This window comes from Electrophorus electricus, chromosome 18, assembly GCF_013358815.1.
Source record: "Electrophorus electricus isolate fEleEle1 chromosome 18, fEleEle1.pri, whole genome shotgun sequence".
In the NCBI taxonomy this organism is placed as follows: domain Eukaryota; kingdom Metazoa; phylum Chordata; class Actinopteri; order Gymnotiformes; family Gymnotidae; genus Electrophorus; species Electrophorus electricus.
The window spans coordinates 14,700,221-14,725,046 of NC_049552.1; the positions used below are offsets into that span (position 1 = coordinate 14,700,221).

The following is a 24,826-nucleotide window of genomic DNA, read 5'->3' on the forward strand; positions in this document are numbered from 1 at the left end:
GTCAGGGCTTGATAAAATCGCATTGTGATGAGGTGCTGTAAGGGTGGAGCTCTGAACCTCAGTAGAAAACTTCATGAATCCCATTCAGCTTTGGCTTTCACTCACTTCACATCTCCATCATCATGCTGCTCTTTGCATTTTCTCTCCTAGTCACAATTTTAGGTGAGTTTCTCTTTATGTCAAAAGCCATTTCCCATAATTTATAACAAATCAAAAATTCATTTGGCATAATATTTTTATTCTTATACAAGTACAAATGTCTGTCTTTTTTTAGGCAAGATCGCAACACAGAAAATTTATCCACTTGAGACAGTAAAGCATGTGTCAGAGGGCGATTCTGTTAATCTCTCCTGTAATTACAGTGGGAGCAGTAATATTCTTCAGTGGTATCGCCAGTATCCCACGTCTAGACCGAACTTTATAGTTTTAATCTCCCAACATGACACTAAAAAAGAGTCTGATCTTCCTGGTGTTTCTGCAAGGGTTGATAAAGACCAAAGCCGTGTGGACCTGCTGATCTCCTCTGCTGCAGTATCAGACTCTGCACTGTACTACTGTGCCCTGCAGCCCACAGTGACAGGAAACCCAGCTACACTGTACAAAAACCTCCTACTACACAGATGAGTTTAAATAGGTATCCCATATTTAAATATGTATCTGAAAAGTGATGACTGAAATGTTTTATAGTCACTGTAATGTGTCATAATGTGATTTGTTCTAATAAAACATGTCAGTGTGATTTAGAGAAACATGAAAACCAAACAAAAGCAAAAAAAAAAACCAAAAAACAAAAGGACATTTTTTTTTTTTATTGGGACCTTAATGACATTTTTAAGATAATCTAAATAAAAAATGGTGGAAATATCAGTCAGTAACATTGTTGGTAGGGTGTTGAATTGGTAATGGTGTTAAAATGTTTTTAAAATTTTGACTCTTTTGTGTCACTATATTACACAAAACCATTTAAGATTGCTTTCAGGACAATGTATCTTTATGATATCATGGGTAGACGTGCACTATTCATTTTAACATAATGACAGTAGTCTGCTCATCTGCAACACTCAACACAAAATATTATTCCCTTTCATCACACTGTGATGACAGCAGTCTCCCAGAGGAGGGCAGACTTTACACAGAATAATTTTCTAGACTGTACCACAATGGCTAAATACACTAGTGTCGATAAGGCAGGACACTACTGAAAATCAAGAAACTTGAGAAAAATAATTTTTACACTTAGCTCAAACCAATGAAATAATTTCAGTTTAAATGGATGATTTTAACCCTATATACAGTATATGTATCCACATTCAGTGTTATGGTGTCTAATTTACAGTAGAGTAATATCAGAATCCTTAATCTTTACCTGTTCAAGAGTTAAAGAGTATCCACACATCAGAGCCCCCCTACCAGGAGACGCAGAGTATCCACACATCATGTACAGGCACAAGGCAGAATTTATGTTCTGGGCTCAGACCCCCTACCACCAGGGCTCATGGCCACCATGATTCCTTCCATGATTAAGCACACAAGTTTCTCTGATAAAAGCAAAAACAGAAGAACGCAGAAATTGCTGCAGTAATCTTTTACACCTGCCCTGATGTGTCTTTAACTCCTAGTGTCTTGATTCAAGAAAAATTGGACTCATGATCACAAAAAGTTAATTTACTGAAAGCCATAACATGGAGGTTATGGCCACTGCCATATTGAGTTTGTTGTGTGTATTTTTGCATTCTCAGCTTTATTTTGCAGGCTGTCCAGGAGATGGTGTTGCAACAGGAGCAGTGACAAGCAGCTGCTTCCTATCAGTTAGGACTGAGAGCCGTGACTAGTCAGCGGATTTGTGGGCTATTAGTTATATACTCATGTTGAGTTCGTACTGGTGGCCCATGGTGTCTTGAGTGGTAGAGTCCACATGGTCATGGTAGATGCAAGGTTTGTTGTGGGTTAACACAATTTGTACTTAGTTTTTTTTAGAATGAACTGTACGACTTTGTATTGAACAATATTTGTAGGTTCTTTGATGGGGCCACGTTTGGCTTGTATTTGACACAGGATGGCTTTTGTAAGAAGCCTTGAGTTATTGCATTTATGCAATCAGATCTGGAATCATGAGTAGTCCTGATACTGGTATGCAAAGAGCGCTATGAGAAATACTGGAGAAACACTGTGGAATGCAAAGCCGTGTAAGGTTATCTTTCAGTTTGTTTTCTTTGTTGGAGTTGTAGGGGGGTATGTCATTTTCGCCTGCCTTTTCTCCTGTTTTTACTGAGTTAGACTGTTAGTGAAGTTGTAATTTTCCTTATTTTTCTTTTCATTTAGAGAAGTAAATTGTCAGATTTTGGTTCAATTGTTTGTGATTTTTTATGTTGATTTGACCATATCCTGACATACTCCAATTTTTTGTTTTCATCATAAATTCTGATGATAAAACTAATTAAAAACCTATTGCAGTTCTGCATATCTGTGGTTTTTTTTATGTTGTGTACATTCTAGACTGAGCCATTATAATATGTGGAACAGTGGAATTTTCAAATCACCTTAATGCAGCTGAATGAATTTAAAAAAAAGCATGTTTGTTAATTACTTTGAAAGTCACTGGACATGTATGAATCTCTGTAGCTTCATTTCTCCAACCTCAACACACACACACACACACACCCTGACACCAGTAAGGAGAACCTTTACATGTCTCCATAACACATACATCTGACCTTTTGATCTGAGGTAAAGACATTCATCACTCTTGGGTTTTTGTATTTGTTTTGTATCCTGTGTCTTTGAACTACTAAGAAGTAAAAGTGATCTGTCACAACAAACTCTTCTCCATTAAAAACAGCATTTAAGTCAGAAGGTCAAGTACAGGTGCAGAGCAGTTCATATGAATGTTTTGAATGCACACAGATGTATGGTGAGGCTTTCACTGAGCAGTTGTACCATGTACCTAGGCATTAAATTAAAATAGGAAGTAGCCTATGCTCAATCTACAAATCATGCTCATTTAATATTTTTTGGTGAGGATTATTTAAATATTGTATAGGTTTTGAGTACAATTTCGGATGTCGTACACACCCAGGATTTGTAAATCACACGGTAATACTGATCCAAATTGCTGGTGCAATGCCATTTATAATCCACATTAGATCAACATCATAAAACCACTTCTGATTCAGTTTGATCATATTCTGAATGGAGAAATACCTCCTCATGATTTATATTATGGCATCAGGCTGTATGTAATATTGACGCAAAGTGCTGGTGCAATACCGTTAATATGATATACATTAGATCAACAGCTTAAACCCACTGCTGAATCAGTTTGATCATATATACAATGGCCACACACTTCATCATGATTTACACTATGGCATCAGGTACTGGCTATGGTTAAACAATTTGTTTGAGAACCACAGAAACAAAATTCAGTTAATTATGTTTATTGCATTTTCTAACAGGTGTACAAGCCACTCAGTTTACAAGCCACTACTCTCAGTAGATGTAGCACTGACATGGTAGTGTTACTGTGTGTTGCACCATTGAAAATGAGTGTAGTTCCTAACATGCAATCAATCACATCAATGAAAATAAACTTATGTAGTGTTTTTCACAACAGGAGCTTTCACAAATCAGCTTCACAAATGTCTGTGTCCAAGACTGCAGTACACAAGCCAAAGGCTGCTATTGTAGGATAAAACTCCTTAAGAGTTTGAGGAGGAAATCTGGAGAGGGATCAAGACTCAACAGGAAAGCCCATCCTTCTCTAGATGATACTGGACACACAAAAAAAGAACAAAATGACCAAGAAGAAACCCAGAAAATCAACAGCAAAGTACATCGGAAAAACAAAAAGTTGTCTCTGCCATTGCCGTGATCTCTCCCTCACTAGGAAAAACCAGACTCCATTGCCAAGCCTCTTTACTCTGCTCTCCTCACCCTCTACCCCAGCCAACCAGCTCACTCTCAGCTGGCTGGTCCCTTTAGGCAGAGGACTGGAATAGCACTTGTTGCCTCCTTCCTCCAGGTGGCATCTGCTCTCATTCTCTTTGATGCCGTACTCGATTTCATATAGTTTAACAAAACAAAGTGATAGCAAAATAATAACAAAACTCACTCAAATGAAAATGGAAAATAAACAACATATGAAATATTAATTTATAACCTAATTTATAAGCTGCAGGGAGACTTATGGTCATTTTCTCTCTCTCTCCAACCCCAACCCAGTTTAAGGATTAATAAACTGTAAACAACTGGACTAAAGGGAAGATATGTGATGGAAATCACTGCTAATTTAACAGCAGCAATGTATTACATGCTGTAAGATCTTACATACTTATAGACTATTATCTCAATAGTTCTACATCCAACAGCTCTTATACACAAAACTGCTTTTAAACAATAATAATCACTTTTTAAAATTCAAGCAGCCCTCCATGCACAGTCCAGCTATTTTCAGATGAGTAACAGAAGAATTTTGGTTCTCAGTGCCGTAGCAGGAATACAGTCCTCCTATTTCTTTATCAGGAATATATTTCTCTGCTCAGTGCCTAAGCTGTAATACTGTCTGCTAGCAGAGCTACAAAGCTAATGTGCTGTTCTCAGACCTGTGGTTTAATTTATCATTCTTCTTCCTAGAATTCCACTAACAAACTCTGAGTGACTGCAAAGCTGTTCCATTATGAAGCCTAATGGTTTAACATACATGTTTTATCAGTATTAACAGTCATGCAGGCTAGGAATAAGAATAACCTTCCCAGTGTATCAGTGCTGTGTATCTACATTTATTCTGTGACCTATAGTGACTAGAGTGGATAGAAACCAGGGGATCTGGACATCGTGCTGGTGAGGCAAAAAGGCTCCTCTGATAAAAGGAAAAAAATAATATACCATGATCAAAACATGTTTATCTACTCAGACTCCCTCCAGACAAACTGCAAAAGCTGAGTTTGGCATGGTCATAGTGTGTCATAGTACATAAATACATACTAAATAAATGATAAACTAACAATCTCATGTAAGCCTGTTGGTGATTAGGCTTGTCTGTGATCTGTAAGTCTGCCCAGTGCAACACAGGAGCCACCAGAAAGACTTAAAGACTTCATATCAGAAAATTAACAGAGGCAGTAATACATAAGAATTCACTTTGAAAGTGCATAGTGCACTGTATGAGTCTGTTGTTTGAGCCCCACAGAAAGCAACAAACAAATGATCTACATCATTGAAATGGCACTATGAAATCCATCATATTATTAAACACAGGAAACAAATAATTAACTGGCACCCGCTGGAGTCCCCGGAGTCTAACTCTGCTTGACAAAAAATCTCATTTCAAATGATCAGAAATACACTAAACTGTGATGGGTGTCCGAGCTCCCAGCAGGAGGAACATACCCACTCACTGGGAGGACCACAGTGCACACCTACCCCGCTCCCAATCATGGGCCTACTAACGATGTGCACCTGTCCCTTGTTATTCCCTTCAACCATTTCAACCCGCAGGTCAGCAGGGACGGCGTTACGCGTTAGCGGATTACTTGTTGGGGGACCGACACAGAGAAACACAACAAGCACTTAACTTTTGTTTTATTTTGTTGCTATACACTAGTGCCTTTAGTTATGGAAAATAAAGAGCACCTTCTAGCATCAAAAACTTTTTGTTACTTTATTTCCCAACTGTATTTGCCTTTAAGGGACAACATTTTTTGCATGAGGGACCAGTGTCCTGTGATCATTTTCATCAGCTAATGTGAGAGCAGAGCTGTGTCATGCTGCTCTCTGTTCTTTCTCTCCTAACACTTCTTCAGGTACAATGAGTGACTTAAGCCTTCCCCTGCACCATAATAAACTGACAATTCATCAAATATAAATCCATTTTAAAAGGAACTAAAACCTTTCACCACTTTCATGTGGAGATCAGTTTATTTTTATATTTGTGTGATTTGACAGGACATAGGGCACCTGCTGAGCATCAGAAATGCAGATCATAGAGGGTGATGAGACCAAGAACAGGAGCACTACAAACGACCTTCAGAAGAATCAGCAGAATCCCAGAACTACGTTTCTCCTTTACATCTTCCCATATGGATTAATGAAGGGTGCTCCAGTACCTCTCCATCATAGATTAACTACAGTGGAATATTTAACATTATGTTCCCATTAGGGGCATAATGATATGAATTAAATGGTGATTATATCACACTTCTGAGTTAGGATGTGGATTCACTGATATTCCTGTGTGATCACACGGGAAACTTATTGTGATGAGCAGTATGAGGTGGTGTAAGGGTGGAGCTCTGAAACTTAGCAGAAAACTACATAAATCCTATTCAGCTTTGGCTTTCACTCAGTTCACATCTCCATCATCATGCTACTCTTTGTACTTTCTCTCCTAGTGACACTTTCAAGTGAGTTTATTTATATGTCAATTATAATTATATAATTATAACAAATCAAGAAACAATTTGGCATTATCTTTTTATTCTAATATGAATGCAAATTTCTATAGAATGTTTCACTTTTGAAAAGATTTTGATTATTTAATTTTCATAACCTGTCTTTTTTTTAGGGAAGATCTCAACACAGAAAATTAATCCACTTGACCCAGTAAAGCATGTGTCAGTGGGTGATCCTGTTAATCTCTCCTGCAGTTACAGTATGAGTACTAATGATGCTCTTCAGTGGTATCGCCAGTATCCAACATCAAGACCAGACTTTATAGTTTTCATCTACGAACATGAAACTAAAAAAGAGTCTGATCTTCCTGGTGTTTCTGTAAGGGTTGATAAAGACCAAAGCCGTGTGGATCTGCTGATCTCCTCTGCTGCAGTATCAGACTCTGCACTTTATTACTGTGCCCTGCAGCCCACAGTGACAGGAAACACAGCTACACTGTACAAAAACCTCCTACTACACAGATAAGTTTAAATAGGTATCATATATTTAAATATGTATCTGAAAATATGTGACTGAAATGTTTTATAGTCACTGTAATGTGTCATAATGTGATATATTCTAAAAAACAAATTAATAAAACATCTGTTTAATTTAGAGAAACATGAAAACCAAACAAAATTTTTTAAAAAATGACAATTTAAAAAAACGTTGGGACGTTAATGACATTTTTAAGATAATCTAAATAAAAAATGCTGAAAATAACAGAGTCAGTAACATTGTTGGGTGTTGAATTGGTAATGGTGTTAAAATGTTTTTAAAATTTTGACTCTTTTGTGTCACTATATTACACAAAACCATTTAACATTGCTTTCAGGACAATGTATCTTTATGATATCATGGGTAGACATGCACTATTCATTTTAACATAATGACAGTAGTCATTTCATCTGCAACACTCTGCAACACAGTTCATCTGCAACACTCTGAAGCATCAACACAAAATATTATTCCCCTTCATCACACTGTGATGACAGCAGTCTCCCAGAGGAGGGCAGACTTTACACAGAATCATTTTCTACACTGTACCACACTGGCTAAAAACACTAGTGTCAATAAGGCAGGACACTACTGAAAATCAAGAAACTTGAAAAAAAATAATTTTTACACTTAGCTCAAACCAATGAAATAATTTCAGTTTAAATGGATGATTTTAACCCTATATACAGTATATGTATCCAAATTCAGTGTTATGGTGTCTAATTAATTTACAGTAGAGTAATATCAGAATCATTAAACTATACCTGTTCAAGAGTTAAAGAGTATCCACACATCAGAGCCCCACTACCAGGAGACCCAGAGTATCCACACATCATGTACAGGCACAAGGCAGAATTTATGTTCTGGGCTCAGACCCTCCACCACCAGGGCTCATGGCCACCATGATTCCCTCCTTGATTGGGCACACAAGTTTCTTTGATAAAAGCAAAAACAATATACCATGCTCAAAAAGCATGCTTTTATTCAGAAATACCCTCCAGAAAAACTGCAAAAAGTTTTTTTTATGGTCATAGTGTATCATAGCACATAAACATAGGAGACATATAGTCCTCCTATTTCTTTTTCAGGAATATATTTCTCTTCTCAGTGCCTAAACTGTAATACTACTTGTTATCAGAGCTACAAATTTAATGTGCTGTTCTCAGACCTGTGGTTTAATTTATTCTTCTTCTTCCTAGAATTCCACTAACAAACTCTGAGTGACTGCAAAGTTGTTCCATTATGAAGCCTAATGGTTTAACATACATGTTTTATCAGTATTAACAGTCATGCAGGCTAGGAATAAGAATAACCTTCCCAGTGTATCAGTGCTGTGTATCTGCATTTATTCTGTGATGTATAGTGACCAGAGTGGATAGAAACCAGGGGATCTGGACACCGTGCTGGTGAGGCAAAAAGGCTCCTCTGATAAAAGGAAAAATAATATACCATGATCGAAACATGTTTGTCTACTCAGACTCCCTCCAGACAAACTGCAAAAGCTGAGTTTGGCATGGTCATACTGTCATAGTACATAAATACATACTAAATAAATGATAAAATAACAACCTCATGTAAGCCTGTTGGTGATTAGGCTTGCACTTTAAAAGTGCATATTGCTTTAAATGAAAATGGTTACATATTGAGTGCTGAATTCATCCAAACACTACTGAATGAATGTAAAACACATCAGGTTTTTGGTTAATATGAATTTGTAGTTAACATTAAAAATTAAATTTAATTAAAAATAAAAAAGCATAAATATAAAAATAGATAAGGTGCATAAACACAAATATGACTGTGTCACCCTTAATATGGAATATTCATTATTGTTTCATGCTTTACAAGAATATAATATTATACTAATGATTCAGTCAGATTTTTTGTTATCACTAGAGGTGTTTTGTCATGGTACGCCTCCCCCGTGCCCTCTTTCATCTCTTTCATCATGCCTCCTCTCCTCATCCTTGTACATCTCCAAACTTGACATATTTGATACTGTTGCGTTTATATCCCCAACCTTAATATACCCACACACACACACACACACACACACACACACACACACACACACACACATCTCCATCACAGTATACAATTTTCTCCTCCTTTTCTTTCTTCTGGAGCCCAATAAATGTTTATCCCATTAACAACTAATTGGTACTAAACACTCTATTATACACAAATTAGCAAATTAAATGATTAATAATGTTATTATGATTAATATGATTATTAATAATAAAGAGTCTATGAACAGACAAAACGTCATGCTATTTGTCTTTAAAACAGGTTTTGCATTAGTTTGATCTTTGGATAATGTGTCATTTACATAAATGTAGAAATGTCAGCTATGAAAATTGAACGTCTATTTCAATATTGTTTTAATATTTGTCAGAACGCCCAGCAGAGCTGTTTTCCAGGACAGGAAGTTCTTGTTGTAGTTTTCATAACTGCACTCAGAGCAGAGAGACTCACAGTAGCACATATCAACATTAGAGCAATAACAGCTTCAACACACTACTGATTCAGTTTGATCATATTCACAATGGAAAGATTCTTCCTAATTACTTACATTATGGTATCAGGTACTGGCTATGAATTTGGTTGAACTTTTTATAGAGATCGACAGTTTCTAAAATATTTTAATTGGCTGTTTTTTTCTTACATTGTTCTTACAGGTGTGTTTTGTGCTGATCAAATTGGACCAAACCAGGTTCAGGATATTGAGGTTTTTCACAAAGAGGGACAATCAGTTACACTGGAATGTTCACATGATTCAACGAGTCGATATGTTGATCTTTACTGGTACAGACAGCATCCACAGTATTTACTGTATAAACCTGCTCAATCAAGTCTGAGTCATGGGCACATATCAGACCAACAATTTTCATCAGCTACCTCTGATAGATCCACTCAGCTCACTATTAATGGACTAACTCTGGCAGACACAGCTCTCTACTATTGTGCTCTTCACGCTTAGTGATACAAAGTCTCTGAGAGGCTTTTCAAAAACTGATACACTTAATATTGAACTTGACGAGCATCTAAACCACAGTGATGTTACTGAATGTAGTAACACCTGGAAAAAAAGGTTATGGTGTTTAAACAAGATAAAAAAGGTACCAACCCACAAAATGGCATGGAAATACAATATGCTCCCCTTCCCACTGATCACGTGCTATGGCCGGCAAGTGCAGTGGGCGTTCACTGATGATTGTTCATTTTGTCATATTTGTAACTATACCCCCTTGTTAGCACACACCTGCACTTGGTTTGTTGTTTTATGTATGTATTTAAACCCCTGTATGTGTGTAATTTGTTGTTGGTCATTGTTTGTGTAGATGGTACATGGTAGCTGTTCATGTTTATGTTCGTTGCCTGTGCCCATGTTCATGCTGCACTGGACTGTTACATGTGAGTGCTGTTAATGTTTATTGCTCATCGTTTGACTATTACATTAATAAATGTCTGTCTGCGTCGAGAGAGGTCTCTGCATCCTGCTCCACTTGGGCCATCACAATTGGCTTGTATGAATGCAACATGAGAGCAATTACATATTTTAAAACATTGTACAAATAATTTAAATAATATCAGTTCTGCTTAATAGAAAGGTAAATCTTAAAGGGGTTCACAACAATTCTGATAACTTTGTTGATAGAAAAAGAACATTATAAAACGAATTATTTTAGACTAAAGGGAAGATAACTTGTAAGTGAGAAATGTTCTTTAAATGTAATGTTTACAACATAAACAAGTATAAAGTTACAAAGCCTGTTTGTTTTCTGTGATCCAGTTTAACACAGGAGCCACCAAAAAGATTTAAAGACTCCATAACAGAAATTAAACACAGGTAGTGATACATAAGAATTCACTTTGAAAGTGCATAGTGCACTGTATGAGTCTGTTGTTTGAGCCAAAACAGAAAGCAACAAACAAATGATCTACATCATTCAAATGGCACTATGAAATCCATCATATCATTAAACACAGGAAACAAAGAATTAACTGGCACCTGCTGGAGTCCCCAGGAGTCTAACTCTACTTGACAAAAAATCTAAACTTTGAATCTCAAATGATCAGAAATACACTAAACAAACAAACTAAACAGACTCTACAGAGTCATATGGATGATCTAGATAGTTTGGTTTTAATACTGGGCTTCCTGCTCTCTCATTGGTTACTAAACAGAAAAGGAGGAGGAACTGAAGTATGATGTACAGAAAGAATGCCAATGCGAGACTTCTAAGTTACTTCTAAGGCAGAGGGCAAAATACAACACAATGTTTCTATGTTTATTTATACATTTAACAGTACTCACAGGTAAGACTTTGCTTCCATTTAACATATTGTCCTTATTTACATGTTAACGTGACATATGTTTACATGTTGTAAATATTATGTATTGTTAAATATTATTTTACTACCTTCAGTAACAGCCTGTTGGAGTAATCATTAATCTGCATTGGATCAGTTTGTGACTAACTGAAGATCTTTTTCAGGTGACAGCACACAGGACAGCATCACCTCTTTATCTTCTGCAGTCAGTTTTAAAGAAGACCAAACAGTTACACTCTCCTGTAACTACAGTAACACTGGGACTATGAACAATCTTCAATGGTATCGCCAATATTTCAATTCAGGGCCTCAGTTCATTATTTTAGTGACAGAATATGGACAAAATCAAACAGCTGATTCTGATCCTCGTCTGTCTGCTCACGTTCATAAGAGTGTGACGCGTGTGGATCTGCAGATCTCCTCTGCTGCAGTATCAGACTCTGCACTGTACTACTGTGCCATGGAGCCCACAGTGACAGGAAACACAGATACATTGTACAAAAACCTCCCACTACAGAAATAAAAACTTAAATAGGTATGATATATTCAGAAGATAGAATTCTGTATATTTAAAATGAAGGTGTCATCATATATCTAGGTGGCCTATAGTAACATATCATTATCATTGGTGTCATGAAGCTGTAATGGGAATTTTGCATATAATCTTGCATTCAACAATTAAGAATGATTTTAGTCTGATTATATGCATCAAATACTTTTTGTTACTCTATTTCCCAACTGCATTTCTTTAAGGGACAAAATTATTTGTATGATGTAATTAGATCCACACTACTTTAACTTAATAATGTGTGTCTACTTTAACATAATAATAAAAATATTCAGCTGAGCTCATGAACATTCTGATGTATCTTCAGAAAACATTCCACTATCACCACACTGTGATGACAACAAACTACCACAGGGGGTTAGACTTTATGAAGATTTGCATTGGTACTGAAACTGAACTGCACAGTGGGAAGGAGAATTAGAACATGCAGTAATACTGTACAACTAGAGGAGGGACCAGTGTCCTGTGATCATTTTCATCAGTTATGTGAGAGCAGAGCTGTGTCATGCTGCTCTCTGTTCTTTCTCTCCTAACACTTCTTCAGGTACAGTGAGTGACTTAAGCCTTCCCCTGCACCATAATAAACTGACAATTCATCAAATATAAATCCATTTTAAAAGGAACTAAAACCTTTCACCACTTTCATGTCGAGGTCAGTTGGAGTGTGATTTGACAGGATACAGAGCAACTGCTGAGCATCAGCAGTTGGTTTGCTTTAATACAACAAGAAAATTAAAGCCATTGAATGAAGAGAACTAAGGATTTTCTAAAAAAAAAAAAAAAAAAGGTCACATGTATAATTTAAAGGTTAAACGTACAGATACCACACATAATATATTCAGATATTTTACTATTTAATTATTTTTATTTAAACTATTTTAACTATTTAAATAATAAATAAACATATTCTAATAGCATGCACCTACATTTATTCACTGAGAATATAAAATTCTGAAATGTGAAATTGTAAGTAAGACACCTGCCATAAGATGGCAGTGCTCTATAAGTTTCAGCACCTTTAATATTGCCAAAAAGTGATATTTTAAATCAGTACTTTATCAGAATCAAGGCACCATAAGGAGAACAGATTAATTTATTGTTTATCCCTTATATGCGCCAACGCCCCCTAGCGGTTCTGCAAACGGGCATACTCAAATAAATTACTTGATAAAATCGAACAGTACATTTATCAATATAACATTTCTTAGGACTAATACAAGTTCCTACTTACCGATCTTCAGCCGTCTACATGTATCCGTTCGCCAGAAATTGCACGCTGAAGACATCGTGTTTTTCGGGTCAAATTTCCACAAAAACGTGCCTGCCCTTTTATGAGATGAGCGCAAGAACAGCATCAGTGACAGTATTAAATTATATTGGTAACATTTTTTATTCAATAATTCTGAATTATATTCAGCAGTATTCACATTTTTAGACCATTTTAATGGTCATTGTATGTTACGTTGGCTTGCTTTGTTTTAGTGCATTTTTATGTTCAGTTTCGTTTTCGTTCCTCTCATTAAATGTTTCAGTTTGCATATTCACCCCAGTTCCATTTACCTTTCATTTAGTAACAACTGTTATGGCCACATCTAGGCAGTAAGGCAAAGAGTGATTATATCGCAGAACAAATGGACAATGGAATGAACAATGGAAATGAGGAAACGAGGTAAAAAAACTCATTTGTTGCTGATTTGAACATAAAGCAGGAGTGATACAAATGGAACAGCTAATGGAATTAGCATCAGGAGTGCCCCAGAACAAAATAAAGCAAAACCCTTTAAAAGAAAGAACCCACTAGCTAATCATGTACAAAAGAAGCACAAACCGTTTCACACTGACTTCCTAACACATAAACACAGGACAAAACCCACACCCAATAAAAATGGCAGACACTCCCTACCTTCATTAGGATCCATACCAACATATACTGGGCACTATTTACGAATACATACCAATTTATATATAACATCAGCCGACGTAATAAGGCAAATACAAACTCATACACAAGTTCTTAAAGTAATTACACATGAATGAATGCTAAACCGAACACAACACAAACAATCACGAACAAGATCATCCTCCACCTGTCTCAGCCTCAGCCTGTCCTGTCCTACCAATCTCGTCTGGAAGAGTTATTTTTATTTTTATTTTTTGGTAGAGCAGGCGGGCGACGCAGGGATCTGGCACTGAACGGAGCGGAGTTTTGATTAATCTTGGTGCAATGTTTGATTGGCCAAAGCACAAAGGAAAATCTATCTGAAATCTGATGAATATCTCTACACACACACTGTAACGCTCTTTACATCAAATACACTCTAGGCTGTGAGGAAGCAGAACAAGACATCAGAGCCCACGGTGTACAGTAGGCGACAAATAGGGAAATTCTGATGGTATTCCAAGGATGCTTATTCACATGAATCTCAGTCTCGAGGGTAGATATATCCTCCTACATCAGTCAACCTCAAACACCATAGATGCATTACTCATGAAAACAAAGAAATGTATGTTTATGTAAACATGTACAAAACAGGCTCCTACATGTCATACTATTTATATCAATGCAAACAAACAAACAATCATACAAACAAACAAAAGCATGCATGCAAATTCAAGGTACCAAGAGCCAATAAAGAGCTCTTGGTGTTATAGAATACTACTTTACTTCAAAGCATATTGTGACTGCAGGATATGATGTCACAAAAAAAGGTCCTTACAGGAGTACATTTCTACAGTCTCTCATTACAGTCTCTCATTAGAGACTTACAGCAACACAAAGTAAAAAAAAAAAGTGTTGAGTTTTACTCAACATGGTGAGAGCACTACTCATTTTCACCCTAGTATTAGGTGTGAAATACAAACTTAAAGAAGAAATACACAAACACAATCATTTAATCAACTCAATGTAAATGATTAGAATAACTGTAAAATATGATTTTGAAATTTCATTTCCAGGTATATTTTGTGAAGATCAAATTGCACACCTTGATATTGGTTGTTGACTATGACCGTGTGCTCTATGTCTACACCGTATGTCTGTACTAAATCAAACGCATATCCACCATGTGTGTGAGTTCTCTTATATGTTAGGTGAAACCAATTGATTCTAACATACAACAGGCCAATCTCAGAGGATCTTGGGCACTATCAAAGTGAATATTCAAATCATCAACAATAATGTTGTTGGCTCTTTTTCTACAGTGACTATATTACAGAAGAAATCTGCAGACTCGTTAATAAATTCTGAATAGGGTCCTGGTGGCCCTATATATCGCTGTGCTACACTGGGACCGGAGCATACTACAGCATCGGACATTGTCTTCACTAACTGACATACCTCTGCAAAATTATTCTTAGTAAACTCTGACCGGCGAAGGCATATATCGTTAGCTCCTATGTGACTGACAGAGAACAGATGCTTGTCTAAGACCTTACATTTTAATGTAGTTATTTCGATGTAGTTTTTGATGGTAGAGTAGTCTTCAATGTTTAGTGGAAATTGCTGATTTCCAGGTAGAATGTAGTTAAGCCAACCTCCGAGTGTGCACCCACAAAAAATGCATGACATGCTCTGCATATAAGGGGTAATACTCCACATATAAAAGATAATAAAAGATAATGGTTTCAAATTTTGCATATATGTAATCCCATGCAAACCACTCAGTGCATACAATATATTTATATATTTCCACATTTTCTTATAATTAGTAATACATTTTGCAAGCTAGCCAAATATCTGATAAGAATAAATCAAATCAATAAAACAAATCAATAAATCAATAAACTTTTTAACATTTTATTTTAACAGTCCTGTCATCATTTTAATCAGGTAATGTGAGAGCAGAGCTGTGTCATGCTGCTCTCTGTTCTTTCTGTCCTAACACTCACACTTACAGGTACAGTGAGTGAGCTAAGGCTTGCACTGCATCATAACAAACTGATAATTCATCAAATATTAAAGGAACTGAAACCTTTCGCCCCTTTCAAGTGGAGGTCAGTTTGATAATTTTGTGATTTGACAGCAAGTAGAGCAACTGTTGAGCATTTGTACTGGGCTGCCTGCTCTCATTGGTTACTAAAAGGAAATGGAGGAGGAGCTGAACTATGATGTACAGAAAGAATGTCAATATGAGACTTCTAAGTTACTTCTAAGACAGAAGGCAAAATACCACACAATGTTTCTCTGTTTATTTATGCTTTTAACAGTACTCACAGGTAAGACATTTGTTCCATTTAACATATATTCTTTATTTGCATGTTTATATATTACAAATGTTTACATGTAAATATGTATGTATTGTTAAATATTATGTTACTACCTTCAGTATGAACCTGTTGGAGAAATCATAAATCTGCAATGGATCAGTTTGTGTGAGTAACTGAAGATATTTTTCAGGTGACAGCACACAGGACAGCATCACCTCTTTATCTTCTGTAGTCAGTTTTAAAGAGGACCAAGCAGTTACACTCTCCTGTAACTACAGCTACACTGGGTCTTCGGAAAATCTGCAGTGGTATCGCCAATATTCCAATTCATGGCCTCAGTTCCTTGTTTTAGTGACGGAATATGGACAAAATCAAACAGCTGATTCTGATCCTCGTCTGTCTGCTCACGCTCATAAGAGTGTCAGGCGTTTGGATTTGAAAATCTCCTCTGCTGCAGTATCAGACTCTGCACTGTACTACTGTGCCCTGTGGCCCACAGTGACAGGAAAACATCATTCACTGCACAAAAACCTGTTTGAATAAACTTTATTGTGAATGCCTGTGGAGATGTGAAAAAATAGATGTGAATTCTTGGTTTGCTTTAATGCAAGAATAAATTTTAAACCACTGAATGAAGAGAACTAAGCATTTCTAAAAACAAAAACAAAAAAACTTGTATTTCTCAAACTTCAATGTACACATAATACATACTAAATAATAATAATAATAATAATAATAATAATAATACATAATGGAACTAAAAAGGTTCAACTTAGATACCACAAATAATGTATTCAGATATTTTAATTATTTAGAAAAAGAAATATATATTCTATGAGCATGCAACTATATGTGTTTATTCCCTGAGAATTTGAAATTCTGTAAAATTGTAAGTAAGCCACCTGTCATAAGGTGGCAGCACTCTGTAAGTTTCTGCATGCCTAATATTGCCAAAAAATGAAGTATTAAATCATGACTGTGTTAGAATGAAAGCACCATAAGGAGAAAGGGGGTGATATTAATTAATTAATTGTTTATTCTAAAACAATGATAATGTATATAATGCTCACACTTCCCTGCAAACATTACTGGTAAAATGCAATGAAGTGAGTTTACTTTGCTGATGAAGAGCAACTATTGTATATTGTTATTTAATTTGGAAGACGTGTGAATGAAGATTCTATACACACACACACACACACACACACACACACACACACACATGCTACTGGCTCCAGTTGTGCTTTATCACCTGACCGTTGAAAATTGTAGCATCTTAAAAAGCAGTTCCATTGTTCACAATAATTAGTTTAATGAATAACAATGTAATTATTAGACAGCTTCCTTCCCACAGTTTTATATTGCATATTATTACAGTACCGTGTGCTCCATTAATTTAGAAAGTTGAAAAATTAGTTGTAAAAAAAGCTGTAAAATTAATAAAATACTACTTTCTAATTACTTGTAGATGAATTTCCATTGAGACATTCCAAAATCTTGTAGAAAGCCTTCCCAGGAAAGTGGATGCTATTATAGCTGCAAAGTGACCAACTGCATTTTAATGTCTATGGATTTAGAATGGGATGTCATAAAAGTGGCTGTAGCTGTAATGTGTAGGTGTCCCAATACTTTTGTCCATATAGTTTATATAAACACACACACACACAGGATGGTAGTGACAGGGACAAACACACACATAGAAGGTAATTATGCAAATACGAGGCACGAGAGCCAATAAACTGCTCTTTGTGTTTCAAAATATTACTTTACTGCAAAGCATATTGTGACTGCAGGACATGATATCATATCAGATAACAGATCCTTACAGGAGTAGTTTTTCTCAGTCATTACAGTTTCCACTGCAGAGAGCCTCACAAAAACACAAAGTAGAAAAACAGGAGGGTCTTTTTTCATCATGGAGAGAGCACACCTCATCATCTCCTTAGAATCAGTTACGTGAAGGTTAAAGAGGAAATTGCCATAAACAAAATCATATAATCCATTCAAGGAAAATTGTTAGAAGAACTGTAAAATGTGATCTGTTAAATTTCATTTACAGGTATATTTTGTGAAGACCAAATTGGACCCAAAGAAGAAGTCTTGAATATTGAGAGGAAGAGTCTGTAAAACTCAGGTACATTGATTTATTTTAGTATATTATTGTAACGATTCCAAAACATAGACCGGAACGAAGGAACAGACGAGGGGTGGCAAAAAGTAATCTAAGGAACGAAACCAGGAAGTGCAGGTAAACAGAGGACAGGGAAACCATGATACCAACGAGGGACACCAGGATAGCAGCAACTCCTTACAATTATTAGCTTTTGTGAATTTAGCTTATTTTGTCATTCTAAATTTAATAATGATGATATTGCACTTTTGAGTTAGGATGTGGGTTAACTGATATTCCTAACTGAGAACAAATGGATTTCAAGAGAAACATTTTGTGATGAGCAGTGTGAGGTGGTGTAAGGGTGGAGCTCTGTACCGCTTGGAAAAATACATGAATTCCATTCATCTTTGTCTTTCACTCACTTCACATGTCCATCATCATGCTGCTCTTTGCACTTTCTCTCCTACTGACGCTTTTAGGTGAGTTTACCTATCATTTGATTTACATTTATGTGTATTTATATACAGATTTGTATCTTTTTTAACATAATACATGTACAGAAATCGAAAAATAATTCAACATAAATTTAAATTAATTTGTGTGACAATTTTGCTGAACATTGATTTAAAAGAGTACAAAATATTTTTTTCTCTTTGTATTTTTATTTTACCCAGGGGAGATCTCAACACAGAAAATCGATGCACTAGAAACAGTAAAACGTGTCTCAGAGGGTGATCCTGTTACTCTCTCCTGCAAGTACAGTGTCAGTGGTAATAATTATGCTCTTCAGTGGTATCTCCAATATTCCAGATCTAGACCAGCGTTTATAGATTATATCCTCCCTAGTCAAACTGACAGAGACTCTGTTCTTCCTGGTATGTCTGTAAACCTTGATAAAAAACAAAGCCGTGTGGATCTGCTGATCTCCTTTGCTACAATATCAAACTCCGCACTGTACTACTGTGCCCTGGCGCCCACAGTAACAGGAAACCCAGCAATGCTGTACAAAAAAACCTCCCACCGTGAAGGTATGATTACATGCTCATAAATTAAAGCTCTGTAGTTGTTGGGTCATCATATAGTTGCTTAGAGAATTTCAAAGAGATGTCATAAATAACACAAAATCTAAATCATAAATTTAAAGCTTTGGTATTTGTTAGATAATTTTTCCTTACACTATTGCTGATTTCCTTGCAGATGTGATTTTATTGTAGTCACTCCATAGCTATGAATAATCAGCTATTTTGTGCTACTCTTTTCCCTAATTCTATTTACCTTTCTGTTCAGGAGAAAATATGTCTGTATGACATCATGTTCAGATATGTAGGTCTTACATTAATATAATCATGAAAATGTTTGGCAGATCTAATAAATATTTTGATAAAATATTTTAAAATATTGTTTCCTATCAACTTGCTGATGACAGAAATCTACCAATAGAGGGCAGACTTTATGTAGATTTGCACAGTTAGTGAAACTGAAGTGGGCAGTTAGAAAGAGAACCAGATTTGAAGGGTTTTAAACTTGCACAGTAAACTCCAGCAGTGTTTAAGTCATATAAAATTGCAGTCCAGCCTTTGGCTGTTGCATTGCAAGTCAAACACCAAATGTACAAATTTTCTAAAATAATTCTAAACTCTCTGCTGCAGAATCAGTTTCTGTGTCATGCTACTTTCCTAAAGACACTATTGAAAGGAAGATATGCCAAACTGCACAGAAACTGCACAATACCATAAAGCTGATGATGAAATATTTTTAAACCTACTGAGTTTCCTCAATTATAACAGCACAGTTTAAATTGTACCCTTCTGTATAATGCTGACACCTTTACCAATCACTGCTTATGTAAACCTTCTAGAAGATAATGAATGTAGATGACAACCTTTTAACTATGTTTATTATGTCCTGTGATTAACCCACCAATTCCAGTGTCTAAACACCATATGACTACATGACCACCTTTACCAAATACACTACTCTGGGGTGAAGGTAAAGGTCCAGTCACTGACTGTTGCATTTATCATGGAGACTCCAGCATGGGAGTATCATGTCACCTAGAGGTAGCATATATAAAGAAAAAAGCAGAGGCCCTAGAACAGATCCTTGTGGGACACCATAGCTAATCTTGTTGTATGCTGAAAAGCCTCCATTTATGTTAACAAATCGGTATCCACTGGCTAGATAAGATTTAATCCAGTAAAGGCCTATTCCCCTAATTCGAATAATATTTTTGAGTCTGTCTAGTAAAATGTTGTGATCTATAGTATCAAATGCTGTACTCAGAAGCAGTATAAGCAAATAAACATAACCCTGGTCATAAGCCAAAAACAGGAAATTAACTACTTTCATCAGTGCTGTCTCTGTATTATGATGAGGCCTAAACCATGACTGAAAGACTTCATGTATCTGGCTCTAGATTCAGGTATGATCTTAACTGCTGAGCTATAGCTTTTTCTAGGATCTTGGAAATAAAATTGGAAGGTTTGAGATCAGCCTGTAATTTGACAGCTGACATGGGTCTAGGGTGAATGTTCTGATAAGTGGTACTGCTAATTTGAATGATTTAGATATGTAGCCAATGCTCAAGGAATTCATTAAATTTAGCAAAGGTTCAATTACTTCAGGAAAGATTTCCTTAAGAACGTGTGTGGGCTGTGAATCTAGTAAGCAAGGGGAGGATTTTGAGTATGAGAGCAGAGATGTAAGTTCAGGCTCTTGAATACATGTAAAGGTTAATAAATGTAAAGAAGTCTTTTTTTGTCTTGGTTGTTCTTGTCTCCAAGTAGCTGATGTGACTGATGTCACATTAAAACTCGAATATTACCTCAAATGTGCTGATTTTATTATTGAACATAGTCATCTATGAAAGCAAAGTCAATAATACACTTAAGCTTCTTGGATGAAACATAACAAAAAGGTTATAGTTAGATGCCTCCCCAGTAACATCACAAAGTCCAAAACTATTATTTTTTTTACCCTTGAAAGAGAGTAGCACATTGCAGGATCTCTTTATGTCCCCCTGACACACTGTTCGAGCACAGTGCCTTATCACTGGAGTATATTTGCAGCCTGCTTCACATTCTTTAGCTTGAGGAAATGTGTAATAAATATCAAAAAGCATTTAACAGAGTCAACCATTAAAATCAGTCACCAAATCAGTCAAACTTGCATCCATTTGTCATTTTAGAAGAAATAATGAAAATATTAATAATTAATTAATAGATTAATTACATTCCACATAATAACCAACTAATAAATGGTTTAGGTGCCTATAAATTGATCTTTGGTTTAAACTCAAACATTAATATTTTATAATGCCTTAATCTGTAAAGACAAAAAACACAACATTTGACAAAGCACAGCGATGCCTCACTGTCCTGCACATATGATGGCTCACTTCACAGTCTCCACTGGTATCTACTGAAGCCTGGATCAAGACCAGAGTTTCTACAGCTGATTGATGAAGTTAGTGGATATGTCACTAAAGCTAAACAACCTCACCCATGACTCTCCATCAAACTTCAGAAATAGGAAACGAAAGTGTTTCTGCTGATCTCCTCTGCTACAGTATCAGTCTCTGCATTGTATTACTGTGCTCTGGAGTCCAGTGCCAGGAACCCCAACTATCCCATACAAAAATCACCACATACGACTGATGCTGAGCCATGATTCTGCCAGTAGCTCTAAATCTTATTCATCCTCCAGTCTGATGGCCTTCTACTTTTGAAGACCAACTGTATTGTTGCTAGTAGGAACCAGGCAAGAGGCAGAACTCAAATGCAGGAGGTGGTTTAATGAGAGAGGGTAACAAAAGCACAGGAGGCTAATAAACAGAGACAAGGGGAAAACACTGAGGAAAAGAAATAAGCAAACTAGGCAAAAGAAAGAGTGAGAGCACCTGAGCACCTGAGCACCTGAGCACCTGAGCACCTGAGCACCTGAGCACGACCAAACACACTAAACTTACCACAGTAACCAACAACATAGGAAACCAAACATAGGGCTTAAATAACCAGGACAATTAGGCACTAAACAGACTCAGGTGAACATAGGAACAGGGAGAACCAAAACACGGACTGGAAGTAAAGGAAAACAGTCACGACAGGGAAACCACGGAAACAGGGATGCCAGGAGGATGGCCATTCGTGCCACCAACCATCCCATTCCTGTCTTACAAATTAACAACTGCTTATTTGGCAGCTGTTCCTGAAAAATTACACTCTCTATGTCCCTCAAAATTATTTCAACAGACTCCAGAGGCCCACTGAGAGTAGCTGAGACACCCACATTTACACTGAACTGGCTACATGGATGGTACATAATGTAAAAAACAATTAAATATTGTAATAACATTAAAACAGAGGAGGCAATATCCAATAATGATCTTATTCAAAAAATGTATTAAAGGCATTAAACACAAAATAAATGAATTATGTGTAATCATGAAGCTCAGCCTGTAAATCTGAAAATGATCAGATAAGCATTCCATCTGTCTAATAAATAAAAAAAAATTCACTTATGACCATCATAATTAACATAATTTTGAGGATCATTCTAGTTGAACAATGATTAAATGAGTCATGACTGAAAATTAAATTTCTTAGATTTAGCACAACTTATATCCAAAATACTAGTTACCAAGCAGATCACACAACACATGGGTTTGTCAGTCATTGCAATGACTACTGTATGAGTGGGGGGAGCTTGATATGGTGAGAGTAGTATTGTGTGTTTCAGGAGAAGCTGCCACTTTTGTGTAAAGCTCGAGATCTGAAATTACATTCAGGATGAACATCGTACTACTCTTCTATGTTTTCATACCTTTCCCCAGTATTGGTAAGTCATAATTAGTACACAAAACTAATAGAATTTGGAGTTTAATATTCTAATAAAAGCAACATTTCTGTTTTTACAGCTGAACCTGCAGACAGTGGCATTAGACCAGAAAACCACACCATATCTATAACTGAGGGGAGCTATAGCACACTGTCCTGTACATATGATGGATCACCTTATAGTCTACACTGGTATAAACAGAAGCCTGGATCAAGACCAGAGTTTCTGCTGCTGATTATGGTAACAACAGAGCATGTAACTAAAGCTGAACCACCTCACCCACAACTGGCTGTCAAACTTCACAAAAAGGATAAGAAAGTGAATCTGCTGATCTCCCCTGCTTCAGTATCAGACTCTGCACTGTACTACTGTGCCATGGATCCCACAGTGACAGGAAACGAAGCTACACTGTACAAAAAGTAGTTCATATGACAGTGTTGCTTTAATCAATAGAGGGGGTTATTTGACTTTAATAACTACAGCTGACAAATTCTTAACAGAAGAGTATCAGTAAAACAAAAAAAACTTATAAACATGATTATTATTGAATGATAAATCTAATGCTTTTGAATTGCTGATTTCCTTACAAATGTGATATCATAAATAGGTGTTTAACACCCTACTACTTATGAATAATCAACTATTTTGATCTTTGCCTGCAGGTAAAAACACAAACTCGTAGATTTTCATTACTAATTCTAAACTATCTGCTACAGAATCAGTTTCTGTACTATTCTACAGAATATTGTACAGTATAGAAATGTACTGTTCCTAGAAACCCTAATGAAAGGAAGCTATTACACCCTCACATAAACCAGAAACCTGATTAAATGTTCCAACCCACTGTGATTTGTTTAGTCATAAGACAATCTATGGATCTTCTAGTAGATAATAAATGTAGATAACCACCAAAACCATTTGACAAAATACACCAGTCCTCAATAAATGATCAAATTTATTATTAACAATATTCACAATAAACCATTCTTGCGCCAGGCAATGTAGTCTGATAACAAACCTTTTTTGCCAAGCAACACAACAACAATGTGACGCTTCGAGGCAAATAGGATGTGGGGAAGAGGCACGTTCAAACAGACATTTATTGTTTACACACCAGCGATACATTTAACACAACACACTTGACTTATATATATTTCAAACACCATCAACACATACTCAGGTTTGCAAATACTGAGAATTTTACAATGGCTTCCAACATGGCCCAGTCAATCAGCCTTTTGGACGGAACTATTTGTTTATAGCATCCAAGAGCGATTAATTTTTAGTTTATTAATTATTTATTAATGTTAATCAGGGTGGTGCTCCAATTAACCGTATCAACTGAAATCACACTGTAATATTGATGCTGGTGCAATGTCATTTATAATCCACATTAGATCAACAGTACACCCAATGCTGATTCAGTCTGATCATATTCACAATGGAGATACACTTCTTCTTGATTTACATTATGGCATCAGGTACTGGCTATCGATTGGGTTGAACAATTTGTTTGAGAAGCACAGATTCAAAATTAAATTATGTTTATTGTATTTTCTAACAGGTGTTTTTTGCGCTGATCAAATCGGACCAAACCAGAATCAGGATACTGAGGTTTTTCACAAAGAGGGACAATCTGTTACACTGGAATGTTCATATGATTCAACTAGTCAATATGTTCTTCTTTACTGGTACAGACAGTATCCTAACAAACCATCACAGTATTTACTGCGTAAACCTGCTCGGTCAAGTACTGCTTCTGAGCACAGACCAGACCCACGATTTTCATCAGCTACCTCTTACAGATCCACTCAGCTCACTATTAGTAGACTAACTCTGGC

The 24,826-nt window shown here is 36.2% G+C and overlaps 1 protein-coding gene across 1 annotated transcript in view; it reads left to right on the forward strand.

The window, feature by feature from the left end:
• Window positions 1-24,826, forward strand: part of LOC118242989 — a 173,154-nt gene that overhangs the window by 40,803 nt on the left and 107,525 nt on the right. The window contains exon 2 of the mRNA XM_035536492.1: window positions 18,824-19,177. Within this exon, the coding sequence (XP_035392385.1) occupies window positions 18,824-19,177 (354 nt within the window). The remainder of the gene's footprint in view (window positions 1-18,823; window positions 19,178-24,826) is intronic.